General features: G+C 38.3%; 4 protein-coding genes across 6 annotated transcripts; all 4 read right to left on the bottom strand.

Annotated features, from left to right (window-relative positions):
• Positions 1 to 429: 429 nt before the first annotated feature.
• On the bottom strand, positions 430 to 6,191 carry smarcd2 (SWI/SNF related, matrix associated, actin dependent regulator of chromatin, subfamily d, member 2). Its single transcript, XM_033985088.2, has 13 exons — positions 5,817 to 6,191; positions 5,074 to 5,273; positions 4,271 to 4,313; positions 4,071 to 4,193; positions 3,852 to 3,971; positions 2,836 to 2,931; positions 2,473 to 2,574; positions 2,193 to 2,354; positions 1,987 to 2,084; positions 1,743 to 1,878; positions 1,549 to 1,671; positions 1,375 to 1,476; positions 430 to 1,219 (listed from the first exon to the last, which is right to left on the bottom strand). Exons 1-13 carry the CDS (start codon positions 5,958 to 5,960, stop codon positions 1,166 to 1,168), a joined length of 1,503 nt encoding a protein of 500 aa, XP_033840979.1. The 5' UTR covers positions 5,961 to 6,191; the 3' UTR covers positions 430 to 1,165.
• A 461-nt stretch (positions 6,192 to 6,652) lies between these two features.
• atxn7l3b (ataxin 7 like 3b) lies at positions 6,653 to 9,539 on the bottom strand. Of its 3 annotated transcripts, none has more exons than XM_055229448.1 (9): positions 9,426 to 9,539; positions 8,886 to 8,980; positions 8,680 to 8,803; positions 8,455 to 8,587; positions 8,211 to 8,382; positions 7,771 to 7,898; positions 7,672 to 7,694; positions 7,547 to 7,592; positions 6,653 to 7,419 (listed from the first exon to the last, which is right to left on the bottom strand). In XM_055229448.1, exons 3-9 carry the CDS (start codon positions 8,728 to 8,730, stop codon positions 7,340 to 7,342), a joined length of 633 nt encoding a protein of 210 aa, XP_055085423.1. In that variant the 5' UTR covers positions 8,731 to 8,803; positions 8,886 to 8,980; positions 9,426 to 9,539; the 3' UTR covers positions 6,653 to 7,339. The 3 variants fall into 3 exon arrangements, with proteins under 3 accessions (XP_055085423.1, XP_055085425.1, XP_055085422.1); XM_055229450.1 differs by having other exon boundaries at positions 8,886 to 8,932; XM_055229447.1 differs by having other exon boundaries at positions 9,207 to 9,523.
• A 159-nt stretch (positions 9,540 to 9,698) lies between these two features.
• LOC117387562 (nucleolar transcription factor 1-like) lies at positions 9,699 to 12,196 on the bottom strand. Its single transcript, XM_055229587.1, has 8 exons — positions 12,047 to 12,196; positions 11,945 to 11,977; positions 11,811 to 11,854; positions 11,548 to 11,737; positions 11,424 to 11,471; positions 11,278 to 11,331; positions 9,974 to 10,063; positions 9,699 to 9,893 (listed from the first exon to the last, which is right to left on the bottom strand). Exons 2-8 carry the CDS (start codon positions 11,975 to 11,977, stop codon positions 9,843 to 9,845), a joined length of 510 nt encoding a protein of 169 aa, XP_055085562.1. The 5' UTR covers positions 12,047 to 12,196; the 3' UTR covers positions 9,699 to 9,842.
• A 50-nt stretch (positions 12,197 to 12,246) lies between these two features.
• On the bottom strand, positions 12,247 to 13,526 carry LOC117387662 (upstream-binding factor 1-like protein 1). The gene is made up of 7 exons (XM_055229826.1): positions 13,276 to 13,526; positions 13,026 to 13,204; positions 12,891 to 12,956; positions 12,666 to 12,815; positions 12,532 to 12,593; positions 12,437 to 12,464; positions 12,247 to 12,357 (listed from the first exon to the last, which is right to left on the bottom strand). The coding sequence occupies exons 1-7, from the start codon at positions 13,292 to 13,294 to the stop codon at positions 12,247 to 12,249; spliced, it is 615 nt and encodes a 204-aa protein (XP_055085801.1). The 5' UTR covers positions 13,295 to 13,526.
• Positions 13,527 to 13,908: the final 382 nt, after the last annotated feature.

Raw genomic sequence — 13,908 nt, 5'->3', positions numbered from 1 at the left:
CTAAATGCGTTACCAATGATTTAGATCACTATATAATACAATAACTATATAATTCATTGACAATATGATTGAGAACACTGATTTTCCTGCAAGGTGTCTCAATCATTATAACTAGGCTATAATTTTAGGGCTAAAACCATAGAGCCGTGTTTAATATAACTCATTGGCAATAATACTTTCTGTGCAAGTTCTACTTTGCATATTTCCAAACGGTGAGAGCACATTGGGCTGCAGTGGCTGGTATTTGAGCAGCGGTAAAGTTCAGTTCAGTTTTGAGACCTGATATACCTGTTGTAACAGAGCGGTTAAAAGCAGGCTTTTAGACCAGCCCGAACTTGTAAATCCTCATGGGCAGCATCAGTCTGTGCAAAAACCCGCACTGCACTAAATTACTAATCGCTGACTGTCACATTTTAAAGTAACAATGGATAATGGTAAATATGTTTATTGTAAAAATCCAGATATATAAAAGATATAGCTCTTTGATTGTCATTACAAAACATGCAGATGAACAAAAACGTGTGGAAAAAAATGGCACAGCATATGTGAACCTGGAATGTTCAGAAGATCCCATAGAAACCTTGTATAAAACCATTCAAGTTACCCAACAGAAACATTAACAACAAACAATTTACATTTGCTGCCACTATTAACACAAGATATAACCCTGACAGTAAAAAGATGAGCATAAACTCTTTTCTGTTAATCTTCACAGTACAAAGACCATTGATGACATAAATGGCCAAATAAAAAAAAAGAGATTGAGATTAAAATTTTGCTGCTCAATACAAGATATTTAGATGGAAGAGAAACATCAAATGAAACAATGCAAGAAATTAACTATCCATAACCGATTAAAAGTTTAAACAGCACCAATGCCTATGGTTTAAGGGTGGATGTTACATGTATCATTCACATAATATATAAACACAATCAATGCTGTAATTTGTACAAACAAGTACAAAACAACTAAGTAATTAATGATCATGAACACTTGCACTTTGGTCCAATAAAATTTTGATTTTAAAACAAACAAGGCACCAGTTATCCCAGTATATAATATTTACAAAGATGGCTTTTAGACTCTTAACCTGCAACATCCACATGATTCTGATCAAGCTTTTTGTTTTAGCACAAGTAACATTTAGATTCAATGTTTATGTCCTTAGGTAAGGCGGATCCCCAACACCTGCTCCAACTCCTGTCGTCTTTGTTGAACCTACAAAACGTAACCACAAAAGTATACACAAATATTTAAAAATGTGTTAGTCAAAGAAAGCACATTTTCTGACACCTTCATACAGGCATCAACTTCTCAGTGGGCAAAAGGGCTATCCTTTTAATTAAATTAAATAACTGCTAGTATGTTCTTACTTTTGAGTAAACGTATCGGCCCACAGCCTCTGGGACCCAGGCTTCTTGATAAAACTCTGACCTTCTCTCCTCCTCAGGGTTTCCAGTCACGTCTGTCATTAGCTGTAACAAAAATAAATAAGTCAGGACACATGTAAATAAAAAAATGTTAGTAATCACTGATAATACACAAACCTTGAGATCTCTGCTCTGCGATTTGAGCCAGTCCTGTATGAAATCCTGTGGATTATTGCTGAAGCTTAACATGAAATCCCTCTCGGTCTTTAACTGATTTATGTATTCTATCGTTTCATGGATCTGCAACAGAAGAGAATTAGTCAAAACTTCAGTTTGGGAAAGTTTCAACACAGATTTTCAGGAGTTTGTACCTTCATCTCCAGAGCCGCAATCTCCTGTTGATTTGTGGTGGAGGATAAGAAGCTGTTCATTTGGCCCTTCAGTGGGTCGTCCACCTCCACATCGATGTCATAGCATGCTGTCTTCTTCTGATCTGTGGGGTCCACACTATTCAAAGGAAACAGAAGCAAGACCAAGACTTAATCAGCATATATTTTGTGTCAGTATATAAACAAGCCAGTAGTTCGCACACACAAGATTAATGATTATTTATACCTGATCATGTGATTGATAATGATCGGATCTGGGTGCTGCAAAAGGCCGGCAAGTTTCATAGGAATCTCTGAGAACCTCATGCGATGGCAACCAAAGATCTGTTTAGCAAATAGATTTTTTATTTGGATCACTGAATGCATGTTATTTCTCAAATCAAGAGGCTGTGGTTTTACACATTTCGAATTGCTGTGTAGTCATCCAAATACCTGTCTGAAATAGCGGTTGCAGTTGATGTACTCCTTCTCATGGCTGTCCTGCAGTTTGTTGTTTTTGATATAGAGCCAAAGAGCCTGCATGATGCTGGCCCGAGTCTGTGTGTGCACGCCCAGCAGACGAGCCAGACGCGGGTCAAGTTTATACTGAGGGGGCTGGAGTGAAAGAAGTTTAAGGGTTTAGAGTTATTTTTGAGTTGAATTTAACTGGCTTTCTTACAATAAGGCTGGTAATAGACATCTTAGCGGTAAATAATTATGTTCAGGAACATACCTGATGATCAAGCATAAGGAGAAGAGTGCATTTGACATTCACATCTCCAGGTCGTTTGACCTGAAAACCGTCTGTTTCCTGAGTTGTTGGCATCCTGTGCCACTGAAACAGCATAAACATCATCTTTTAGTCTAAAATCTGGTTTAGTTCAAGTGTGTGCAGAAGGGTTTGTCAATGATTAAGTGCTTGGATTAAAGTGATGTTTTCCATGCCCAACCTATGGCTTGTGATTGTCTCCCTTTTCAAAGAAACAAAGGACTGTTTCCAGAACTTTAGTGATTACAGCTGAACCAGACTGCAGCAGATGAAGTGTTCTGTGATATACTATGAGGGAACCACATCACATGTGCAAAGCTCTCATACCTCCACCAAGTGATTGTCCGGTCCATAGAGCTCTTTATCCAACTCAATCACCAAACTCTTGAAGAAGGACGAGAACTTCCTCTTTTGTTTACCTGGCTGAAGATACAAAACAGTGGGCTACATGAGACATATGGAAAACAATTACTGCCATTATTGTACCATTATCATAGAAATAACTAGCTATTAGTAGTAGCTAAAATTAAATAAATAATCCATTAAAACTCATTACACAAACACTGAAAATATATAGTAATACATAGAGGTAATGCAAATAAACAATCCAAAAATACACATAAAACAGGAAGAAATTAAAACATGAGACAAATGTTGTTTTTTCAGTTACTGCATTGTTTAACCATGACCACACTGGGGGAGGTGTGCTTAACTGTAGACAACTCAAAGGCCTGTAGCACCCCACCCTCTCCCAGACCCTGGGAGTTTGCACAATATCAGCCTTCCCACTCCTCTCACACATCCCTGTTTCTCTCCTTGCCCTTCAACCCTCCTCTGCACGCCTGGACCAAAAGAGGCAGGAGACAAATTAACAGCAAGAAGCCTCCTTCATGTGGCCCCAAACACCACAATGAGGAGATCTGCAATTGATGGAGGGAAGGCATGTCAGCTCTTGGTATGCGACGGCCAGTGGTTTCAATTCCTCATTTGAGGCTTGTGCAAGGGCTTTGGCGAGCAGAGGGAAGAGCTGTAACACACATCTGGTTGCATGCTTTGAGACGGGCCAAGTGAGGTTAGAAACATGATCAGAGGCGCTGGCTTATAGAGACTATTGGTGGATTTCAGATGACGTCACCACATTCTATAGTCCTGCAAGTTCTGTAAAGTCTATATATGAGCTGATTTTCTTGTTTGAATGGATGTATAATACTTCTCATGGCGAGTGACAGCAGCCAGCAATGCACTTTCCGAGAATGCCTTGCGATTGGGCGACACATTTTCCTGCCACCATCGTCACATGACATCATCACAGTCAACAGTCTGAAAACAGCCACTTAACTTACCTCTTCCAGAAGTTTGCCTTCCACCCGGAGTTCCCACGAAGACACTTTCTCGGCTTCCTCGCCCTCAGGCTTACTGGGGGTGTATGTATTTGAAATGTAGATCCTGAGTTTGCGCTTTTGCTGGTTGAAACAATAATTCAATATCATTCACAATATTTCACTTACACAAAAAGTAAAGCATAATTCTTAAGACCCTTTCATAAATGTGCAGTCTGCTACCATGATGGGTTTCTTGATGGCCTCTTGAATCTCCATTCGCTTTCGAGCTATGGTTTGATCAAGTTTCCTTTCAAAGGCCAGCAGATCCATATAAGCCTGGGACTCAGGAACAAGGTCTCTGATCTAAAACAACATCATCTCATTTTAAACAATGAGTGAAATACATAACCAAGGTTATTCTGCAACTGTACTTTTCTTACCCTCTGAGGGAGGACCTTGTCAGCCATCTTACGTTTTTTGGCCCTACAAATACACACAACTGCCATTTGCAAGGGGGTATAACTAGTAACTACCTCATTATTAGTGGTTACATATTTATTCTCGTGTATTATATATGTATATGTAACATTACACACACACTACACACCACAAATGGACTAAAGATGTTAAAATCATGTTATACAATTATGAGACATTTTGTGAAGATTTCTACTGCTGGTATTGCATTCACTTACAGTAGATCATTTTATCACTTTAAAGTGACCATCTCATGCTTCTTTTCAACCGCTGCTCAAAGAAGAGGACATTGTGTCCTTTTAAGTGAATTAGGCACTTCACTGTAATCATGTCTAAATCAAATTCCTCTCTGGAAATTTAAACAACCCTACAAGAAAACTCTGCAAATACTGCCTTCATTGTTACTACATTTGTAAATGTGCCACATTTATGAATGTAGTAACACTACAAAGTTACAGTATAACAGCAGACAAATGCATAAGTGTCTAGTTTGAAAATAAGGTCATGAGGTTGCCCTGTTTTCGTGTTTGGCGGTGCTGCTGCACTGACAAACACAAGTGACTGGGAAAAAAAATAAGTGACATTTTATTTTGTTTTCAGACATAAAAATGTCATGAACAACAGCAAGATAAAACCCACAGCATCTCACCTACAGAATATAAAACAATGAGTAATTACTTCTATAGTAGATTGGTGTTGCTTAAGGTACCTTAGAATGTTGTAATGCAAATTTCATTTAACTCTCACTCCGTTGTTTAGAGCTTACCCTCCACGTCTTGGGCCTCCCACAGAATCCTGTTGTTGCTGATGCTGAAGCTGTAGAAAGCGTTTCCTTGAGGGGTCCATAGTTGGGGGTCCCATTCCAGGACGCATGGATATGTTCCCACCACCAAAAGAAGGGCCAGGGAGTTGACCCCCCATTGATCCCATGGGGCCCCTGACTCCACTGGGTGGCATCCCCGGGCACTGAGGAAAAGAAGGAAACGGTTATTTTAACAGTATTTGGCAAGAAAACTGAAATGACAAAATGAACCAACACTAATTAACGTGACTTTATTATTAAAGTATAAAATAGGTGTGAAGTTACAGAATCTATTTCATAGAAACAAAACACAAAGAAAAGCACATACATAATAGTTCATAATTGTGTGCATTATCCACTCCAAACAATAAAGAGGTAGTGAAAGCCCTGACGCTACAGGCGGGTTCAAAGTGGGATAAAGCCATGCGTGCAAAACGCTGACAGATGGCGCAGATGATAAAACTTTTGTTTCAGAAAACTGAACTGACAGAACGAACTGAGGGGCAAGCACGTGACTGTTTTTCACACAATCCATAAACTTTACTGGGGGACAAACTGTCTAAATCAAAGCCTGTATATAATAAAATAATCACAGAAATTGAGACCTCAATATGCGGAAGTTATATCTTCAGATGCACGTATATTTAGAAGTCGGCAGAAACATGCTGTAGGACATATATATTGAGTGTTCTCATGAATGCAGATACCTGGGGGTACTGCGGGCCAGTGCTCATGTTCCGGAGGTATCCCGCCGGGGCCTGTGGCATCCTCACACCCGCTGCATGAGGCACATTCATGAGATTCATATTTGGGTTCATCTGCGGACTCGAGAAGCCTCCTCTTGATGCCATAGTTTAGCTCCACATGTGGTCCAAAAGATATACAAACTTTTAACTAAATTGTAAGTAACATGGATCACAGGCACGCGTGAAAACCTGGGTGTTAAAATACGAGGTGACACAGAAAATATCCGTTTAAATGGAGGTCCTGTTTGACAGCAGCCGCACTGTCAACAAAAAGCTAGCTGGAGTTAGCTCGGTGCATGTCCGGGGCTGCTTCCTCCTCTAAACGCCTCTTGTCCCGAGCACAAACGAGTTACCGCCTTTATTATGACATATCTGCCTCCTACAGTGCAAGTGTTCAAAGTGTGACCAGTTCAGTAACTCAAGTGTATCTTTTGAGGAAGGCCATGCTTTAATTCACCCGCTGAATGATAGTTTGATATTTACTCTCAACATATTAATCATACTTATATCATACTAATACGATCTTGAACCATCTTGGCTTCTCCAAGTGCCAACAGAGCTAGTCACATTTAACACCATTCTTTCTAAAACGTAACTTCAATAGACTTTATAAATAATGTCCAAACTACATATAATAATGCTTTGCGTTAGGCTAAAATACATGAAATGTACCGTAATAGTTTAGGCTGATAGTTCCTGAAGCAGCGGTTTGTTCATGTAACAGCAGCGCCCTCTTGTGGTGATGCTGTTGTTTACACTGCAGGTCAGGTTATGCAGCGAGCACATTTAACAACCAGTTTTTGACCGATAAATCATTTATTACGCTAAACAGATGAAATACACTCAGTCATGATAGCAGCATTTTTGACTATTGTAATATATATACACATCACACCAAGGATATAGCCTGTATAAGCCTTTACAATGTAAACACATGAGAGTAGAGAATGCTAGAAAATTAGCTGATTTATCAACAGAAGCAAACACAACTGCTTCTTGCACTTATAATAATCACTTCATTTAACCTACTTCTCTCAAGATAATCCCTGGCTTTCACATAAGCATACCAAAAACTGCCAATATGAAAGACAACCAGTTTGTCAGGATTGTCCAATACACAGACACATTATTATTATTATTTTATCTACTTGAATACAAGAGTAGGACCTCCTGACACCTGATGCTTAACTTTCATATATGCATAATGTTGCATGAACATTGCTTAAGTCCTGCTTGGCCACTGGACACATTTGTGCGGTAAAAAAGCATGTAGTAGAAATGTTCATATACTTTGGACTCCAGCAAATCATAAAAAAAAAAAAAAAAAAGAATAGTGAGAATTGGTTTTGTCAAGTACTGTCAAGTATGGAAAAGGACTGGCTGCTTTTGCTCATCAGTAAAAACTGTAGAAGTCCCATATAACTCAAACGTCCTCATCTGAAAATAAAGGCAGATGTGTTACGGTCTTCCTGTGCGTGTAGGTGTTATTGAGGGAATGCCTCCTCTTTCATCATCATGCAGGGGCTTTCCTGATTCTCCATCCGACGTCTAGGGCCCATTAAACCTAACAGGTCATAAAATGAGAGGTCATAATTACATCCATTCATTGTACATTATAATGGCAATGAGAGTTTGTGGGGTAAATGTCAGTCTGTTAATTCAATGCCAAAGCAAAAATGTTTTGAACTTACTGCTCTTATGCTTGAAAGATTTTGATCTTCTGGGTGAGTTTGGATTCTGAGAATAAAAAGGAAAAAATCTCATTAATTGACTGAGACCCCTTACATGTTGTTGGTTGAATCTTAATTTGAAATACCTTTTCAGATTTTCTTTTCTTGGCTGAAAAGAAGAGGGGAGAAAGGAGATTACAAGAAGTTCCACAACTCTTAGGCTTTTAAACAAAAGCACAGATTACCTTTCTTTTCTGCTCCATAGGACCAGTCGTTGTCGTTGACATCATCATTATCCTCTTGGTCACTCTCAGACTTGTTGTTTGTGTTATTGTTGTTGTTGGTGGTGGTGGTAGTGTTACCAGTGACAATTCTGTGGAAGAGAACAAATTAATCCGTCTCTGTAAGACTCTGAGTGTGTGACATGGATTTAGCCAATCACTTTAAAGAGTGAACTCTCAGAAGCAGCAGATGGCATTAGTTACCTTTTCATTCTTTACTTAGTTACTTAGTAAAAGTATAGTCCACCCCTCTAGACAGAAGCCAATTGGAACTATCATGCACAAGTAAGTAAAGTGTCTTAGGAACATGACAACAGTCTGCACCAGTCAGAGGTGGGATTGAACCACTGACCTTGCATTCAACAAATATTGCTATTACTAAATAGGCTAAATCAAAATTCTACCTGCGATTGGCTATACGGCTGCTGTTGCGTCCCATTCCCAGACATTTCTCCAGGTGAGGAGCAAACCTCGAGGCAGCGATGCTCCTATTACAGTTAGGACAAACACATTCTTTGTTTTTCCACTGGTTGAACACTTGGCCAAACACGTCCAGGCCTGGCTGATCCACAATTTCTACAAACAATGACAAATGTTTAGTTTGAACTAAAAATGCCATTTCCTCTGTCGATCAAACAAAATGCATACCAAAGTCCCGCATGCTTTCTTGGTCTGTGTCATCCAAAAAAAAATAGCCCTGTTTGACTGCCCTGTGGACCTCAAAGCACAGACCCAGACAGGCATCCTCCACCAGGTCAGACAGGATGTCCTGAGCCAGGCCCTGCAGACGTAGAACAGAACATAGTCAGGGCTCAGATTTGGATCTTCCAATCAGGTTTCCATTTGCAGTGACTCCGGGTAACTATGTTTTACCTCCAGCTTGCTGTTGTCCAGGCTGGACACCGAAACCTCCTCCATTTTCATTTGACAGAAGTAGCAGATGAGCAGAGACTGCTGTGGTCATGCTGTAGCGCAGCAAGCATCGGTCAGAACAGGTCTGCAGCAGATAGATCCACATTTAACATCACCACAAGATAAAACCGGTGCGAGTGCAAACATCTGCGGATGCTGCCACTTACAAGACGCCGAGCGGGGCCGGGGAGTGAAGTCCCTCATTTAGTGTATCCTGTGAAATGAGCACTGAGATCATCAATGCGCTTGGTTACGTTATGAACTGTAACACAGGAGATAAAAACAGACAGAAGCAAGCACTCTTATTGATCACATAACACAGTGGGTTACTTCAAAGTAGCTTAGCCAAAGCGTATGGAAAACAAAGAGCGCGGCTGAAGAAGAGGCTGGAGAAGGTGCCGAGGTGCGCCTCGAGGCGCCATTCACTTTACACACACAACTGAAATGCTTTAGAAATGCTTTTAAATCAGTCAAGAGAAAACGCTTACCGGCGTGGGCCCGGGAAGATACACATTAGTAGCCGAATGAGTCTTTGAAGAAACAGGACAGACTAAAGGCTTGTCCCGGGGTGCTGCTGCACTGCGGCTGTGCGCCTCCGCTCCTCAAAGGACGACTTTAGACCAAACTATACCGTCATTTCAGTCAGAGTCTCTCTTTAATCATAACCGCAATCACAGCCACGCTAATGTCTTATTGTGTTTATTTACCCATTTCGACAGGCGTCCATCTTTACATCAGACAGTAGTAATCGATCTGCAGACGCCGCCAAGCGCTTCCTCCACAACATTGCAAACTTCAGCACCCCAGTACCCAAGTGCACCAGTGCAGACTATTTACTGCCCAACAAGACGGCATACTACTTTTCAACGCTGACAATAAAGCGCAAACCATATCAGCCTACTAATTACCACACAAACATAACTTGATGATTAAATTTTAATGTGTTAAGGCAATAAACAACTTGGCAATTATTTATTTTTTATTGGCAGTGAAATTTTATTAAAGAATGCTTCAATTGTCAGAGGCCAACTTGGTTATTTTTATATAAAATATAACATAAGTCACCAACACAACACATTCCAAGGCATCAGCTTCAGACCCAGAGGCTTCTGCCAGTTGCTTTCTTAAAATAGATCAAACATGGGAATTTCCACTTCTTCGTCATCTATGACAACCTGTACATGAGCATACATTTGATTTGACTGACCTTCATACAGTTATAATCTTAACAAATGCAGTATAATAATTTACCAACCTCAATAATATCGTCATCATCATCATCATCATCATCATCATCATCATCGTCACTGTCGCTGCTCTCTTCCAAGTCTTCATCTTCAGAATCCTGTGTAAAACAAAATAAAAGCTCTACTCAGCTCATTTCGTGCAACACTTTAGCATAGTGAGGAAACTGTACAAATACTTGAAGAAAATTGCATTGACATTTCACATTAATCTTTATTGTAACTGGCCCCCATACGACTGAAACGTTTTTATTCTGCACACTCTTCTGTTTTAATGTTAATTTTATGATGATTATTTGTGCTTGTTTTGATTTGTGTGATTTTAATGTCTTTCTTATTCTGTAAAGTACTTTGGATTACTTTGTGTACAAATTAAACTATACAAATAAACTTGCCTTGTGCTTCTGACATTTTTCTATAACACGGTTGAATCAATGTTCCTTCTAAGGGAAACATTTTGAGTGATTCAGTGTTGACAATTGTTGTGATTTTAATTTTGTTCTGTTTATTAAAAATATATTTTTTTACAAACTCGGTAAAAAAAACAAAACCTCAAGCGCAAAGCCATCTTTCATTAAAACATGGTGAATGGGAAGACATACACCCAATAATGTGAATTTGGGTACTTAAATCATGTCTCTCTTCATGTATCTCACGTGAATTTAACTATGTAACTCTAGCACAATATGGACCAAGGAAAGTAAAAAGACCATGAGGATGTACTAAAGTTGAGACTGCAATTTTCAAATGCTTCTGGTTCTAGTAAAAGGAACATGCGCTGTGAGACCACTCATTGACTGTTGAGGCTCAGAGGATATAAAGTCTGAGAAACCATCCATAAAAAATGTCAAATCACAATTGTTTCAGCATAAAATATTCTCTGCAAGCAAGATATCCTGTGTGCATGTCTCAAGTATAAATAGATTAGGCCTCCACAAACATTGTATACACTAGTTTTGATAAGCAAAATCCTTCTAATGCCATTCAAAAAACACACTTTTTTTTGTATTTTTTCCCCCAATGATATGAGTCAATAGTTTTAGTATCGATAGAAATGTTGTATATTCTACCTGTGAAACCAATTTGATCCCATTTTACCATCTTTTTTGTTTGTTTTTTCTGAGGCCATGTTTTTTAAAAGTCAAGTATCCCATATATAAAAAAAAAAATAAAATAAAAATACCATATTTAAAACTTTCATTAATGGGTATACTGTTTAAACAATAAATCATTAAATGTTTCAAAAACCTGAGATGGCCATCAGGAAGAATTTGTTGTTTTCACATGAAATGACCCTGGTGTCTCTGAGACTTACCGATGTTTGGTGAAGTGTTTTCAATTGCCTTTGATATCTGAGGTATTTTACTTTCTGTGGTTGAAATATGTAAAAAATGTTCAGAGATGTAATTAAGGAAATATTAAAACAATTAAATTGCAGATTTGCTGGAAAAGAAGGCTTACACTTGGGTTACAGTCACAATATTCCTCCTGTTGGTTTGGTGTCAATGTCTACAAAAAAAATAAAAATAAAATAAATACATTTGTAAAAACAAGTATCACAATACAGAATAACGTGCTGTTTTACCTCAAACCATCTCTGGAGCTGTTCTTTATATATACTAAAGGCGTTATCAATCATTGTCTGATATTGTTCCTTTTCTTGTTGGGAAAGATTCTTAGATCGATGGCTGGCAATAGCAAAGCGGTCCCTGGCCCCTTTTACTTCCTCCTTCAGATTTTTCATTTGATGCTTGATGAAATATATATAAACAGATCTACCACAGGGAAAACGTTACCTTAACAAGACACTTTATGAGTGAGAACAAATCAGAACATTTGAACTCTTACCTAGTTGGCATTCTAGGCTCCCCGGGGAATCTCTGTTTTCCTTTCTTTTCATCAAATAACATGGGAAAATCAAAATGAGTATGACACATATTGTTCAAGCTAAAATCACTTCTTGTAATCTAAATACTGCTTACCTTTACAAAATCTTTACTCATTTCAGTCTTCATCTAAAACACACAATTAAAATTTCACTTCTAATTCATGTTCTAATTTAAAGACCCAGTGAGTGCACAGACCTGCAAGCAACGCCTACTATAATTTTCCCTCTCTTCTTTGGACAATGCTCTCCATCGTTTGGACCAGGTGGATGTTATCTCTTTTTGCGGTACCCCAGTTAAAAGAGACTTCTGTTCACGACAGAAGAGATTGTAACCATTCCTGCCAAAAGATACACATTTATAAAAAAAAATATGTCAAGTTTCATATAGTGTTTAGGTTAATGTTTCAGATTAATAATACAACTGCAAAACTTCAAGGACAAAATAGTGTTTGAAAATCTGTATTTTGAAACTTGCATTGGGTGTGTTATCCGCTTCTGTGCTTTCATCTAAAAAGGAAATCATAATACAGCTAATTGTTAATGCAAAGTTCATGGGCTCTATGTTATTGATCTTGAAGGAACTTACTTTTCTCTCACACTCTGAATGAACAGTCCTTTAAAAAAACAAACACATTATACAGGCTCAAACTAGAGAAAAGCTGTGTGTGATTTAATAAATACATTTTCTTTATGTTGTCCTGGTATTCTTCTTTTGCTTTCTTAGCTTTCTGCAAATATTTTTCCTTGAAAAGAATAGGAATAATGTTAGGGACACATACATACATGAATAAAAATGTGTTTATGTTTAATCCTACCTTTTTTTCAGATGGCAGTTTCTTAAAAGTATCATTTACAAACTTCATCATCTCCCGACTCTTCACACCCGGGTTCCTTTTCTTAAATCGCTCTTTGTTTTCTGCAAAAAATAAGGCATTTGCAGACAAAGGTTTCTTGGGAAGTTCCATCTGCACAGAAGAATGATGAATGTATCAGTTAAGGTCACAATACTGTAAGTGTAATCACATTAAGAGGCGCTGTACCTTTGCATCGTTAACCGCATTTTGGGCATCAACAATGAGCTCATTGAGGGTTTTAATTTTCCTCAGCTGAAAATCAATAGCACTTATAAATGTTTTGAATGGACTTACATTGCGGGAACAAACTGTATGTCTTACCTTCTGCATTATCTCTTTCCACTTGGCATCGCACTCTTCAGGCGTGAAATGCTTAAATGCAACTTTAGTCCAGTCAAAGGTCTTTAGGGCCACACTCCATGTTTTGTTTTTTTTACTGTTTGGTACCGATTTCCTCATTGAATCCAAAAGCCTCCTGATGTCATCTGTGGACCACTTACCTATTCGCACAAAACATACAATTATAGAGAGAAATCACATAATGATTCTCTTTTACCATTGTACAATTTACCTGAATCTACTGTTGACATAATCTCTGAGCAAAGCAGCCGTAGATTTACAGTGTATTTACCAAGGTGAACCAACGCTGGGAAAATATACAAACTGATCACGAAGTATGAAAACAGTAAAGAGTAGATTTAAGTAAAACAGCGCGCACAAAAATATTAAAACGAAGCAGACATCCCTCCAATACACGTGTGAAGATGTTGTGTTGGTCTTCTTCAGTTTTTGAGATGCGAATGTTTTTACAACCAGAGACACAACATCGCCCCCTGCTGGTCCTGCAAGACTGTGCAGCCCACTTCAGTTCATAGAAATGGTTCATATTCTGAAATGTTCATATTTGCTGCTGATGGCATTTAAATTATTGATATTACTGTTTCAATGTTGTGTTAGTTTATCCAGTGTTTCTCATGTTTAAACAACGGTGATTACATAAGTTATTTTGAATTGAATTTTCACTGATAATTTGTGTATGGCCTACAACACATGTCGGTTTTAATTCATCTTTTATACCATCTTATTTGATGAATAGACTTACTTTTTACGTTATGTTTAGAATCATAATCAGATATTGACAATACAATTAATAAATAAGAGTTGTTTTGTTATGCAAGGTAAACACCTGTGTTTTGGATATAAT

Source organism: Periophthalmus magnuspinnatus, chromosome 19, assembly GCF_009829125.3.
Source record: "Periophthalmus magnuspinnatus isolate fPerMag1 chromosome 19, fPerMag1.2.pri, whole genome shotgun sequence".
NCBI classification, from domain to species: Eukaryota; Metazoa; Chordata; class Actinopteri; order Gobiiformes; family Gobiidae; genus Periophthalmus; species Periophthalmus magnuspinnatus.
This window is presented reverse-complemented; position numbering and strand designations above follow the sequence as displayed.

Excerpts from the sequence above, each read along its gene's own strand:
- LOC117387662 (XM_055229826.1), bottom strand. Across the intron at positions 12,465-12,531 it reads CAGGACAACATAAAGAAAAT|GACTGTTCATTCAGAGTGTG; the intron begins GTATTTATTAAA and ends GTTTTTTTAAAG. Across the intron at positions 12,358-12,436 it reads ATTCAGAGTGTGAGAGAAAA|ATGAAAGCACAGAAGCGGAT; the intron begins GTAAGTTCCTTC and ends TTTCCTTTTTAG.
- atxn7l3b (XM_055229448.1), bottom strand. The coding sequence starts at position 8,730 with ATGAAAATGGAGGAGGTTTCGGTGTCCAGCCTGGACAACAGCAAGCTG. Across the intron at positions 7,695-7,770 it reads CTATGGAGCAGAAAAGAAAG|CCAAGAAAAGAAAATCTGAA; the intron begins GTAATCTGTGCT and ends TCTTCTTTTCAG. Across the intron at positions 7,593-7,671 it reads AGAAAAGAAAATCTGAAAAG|AATCCAAACTCACCCAGAAG; the intron begins GTATTTCAAATT and ends TTTTATTCTCAG.
- LOC117387562 (XM_055229587.1), bottom strand. The coding sequence starts at position 11,977 with ATGAAGACTGAAATGAGTAAAGATTTTGTAAAG. Across the intron at positions 11,472-11,547 it reads AGCTCCAGAGATGGTTTGAG|ACATTGACACCAAACCAACA; the intron begins GTAAAACAGCAC and ends TTTTTTTTGTAG. Across the intron at positions 10,064-11,277 it reads AAACACTTCACCAAACATCG|GATTCTGAAGATGAAGACTT; the intron begins GTAAGTCTCAGA and ends TGTTTTACACAG.
- smarcd2 (XM_033985088.2), bottom strand. The coding sequence starts at position 5,960 with ATGGCATCAAGAGGAGGCTTCTCGAGTCCGCAGATGAACCCAAATATG. Across the intron at positions 2,355-2,472 it reads TCCTTATGCTTGATCATCAG|CCCCCTCAGTATAAACTTGA; the intron begins GTATGTTCCTGA and ends CTTTCACTCCAG. Across the intron at positions 1,879-1,986 it reads ATTATCAATCACATGATCAG|TGTGGACCCCACAGATCAGA; the intron begins GTATAAATAATC and ends TCCTTTGAATAG.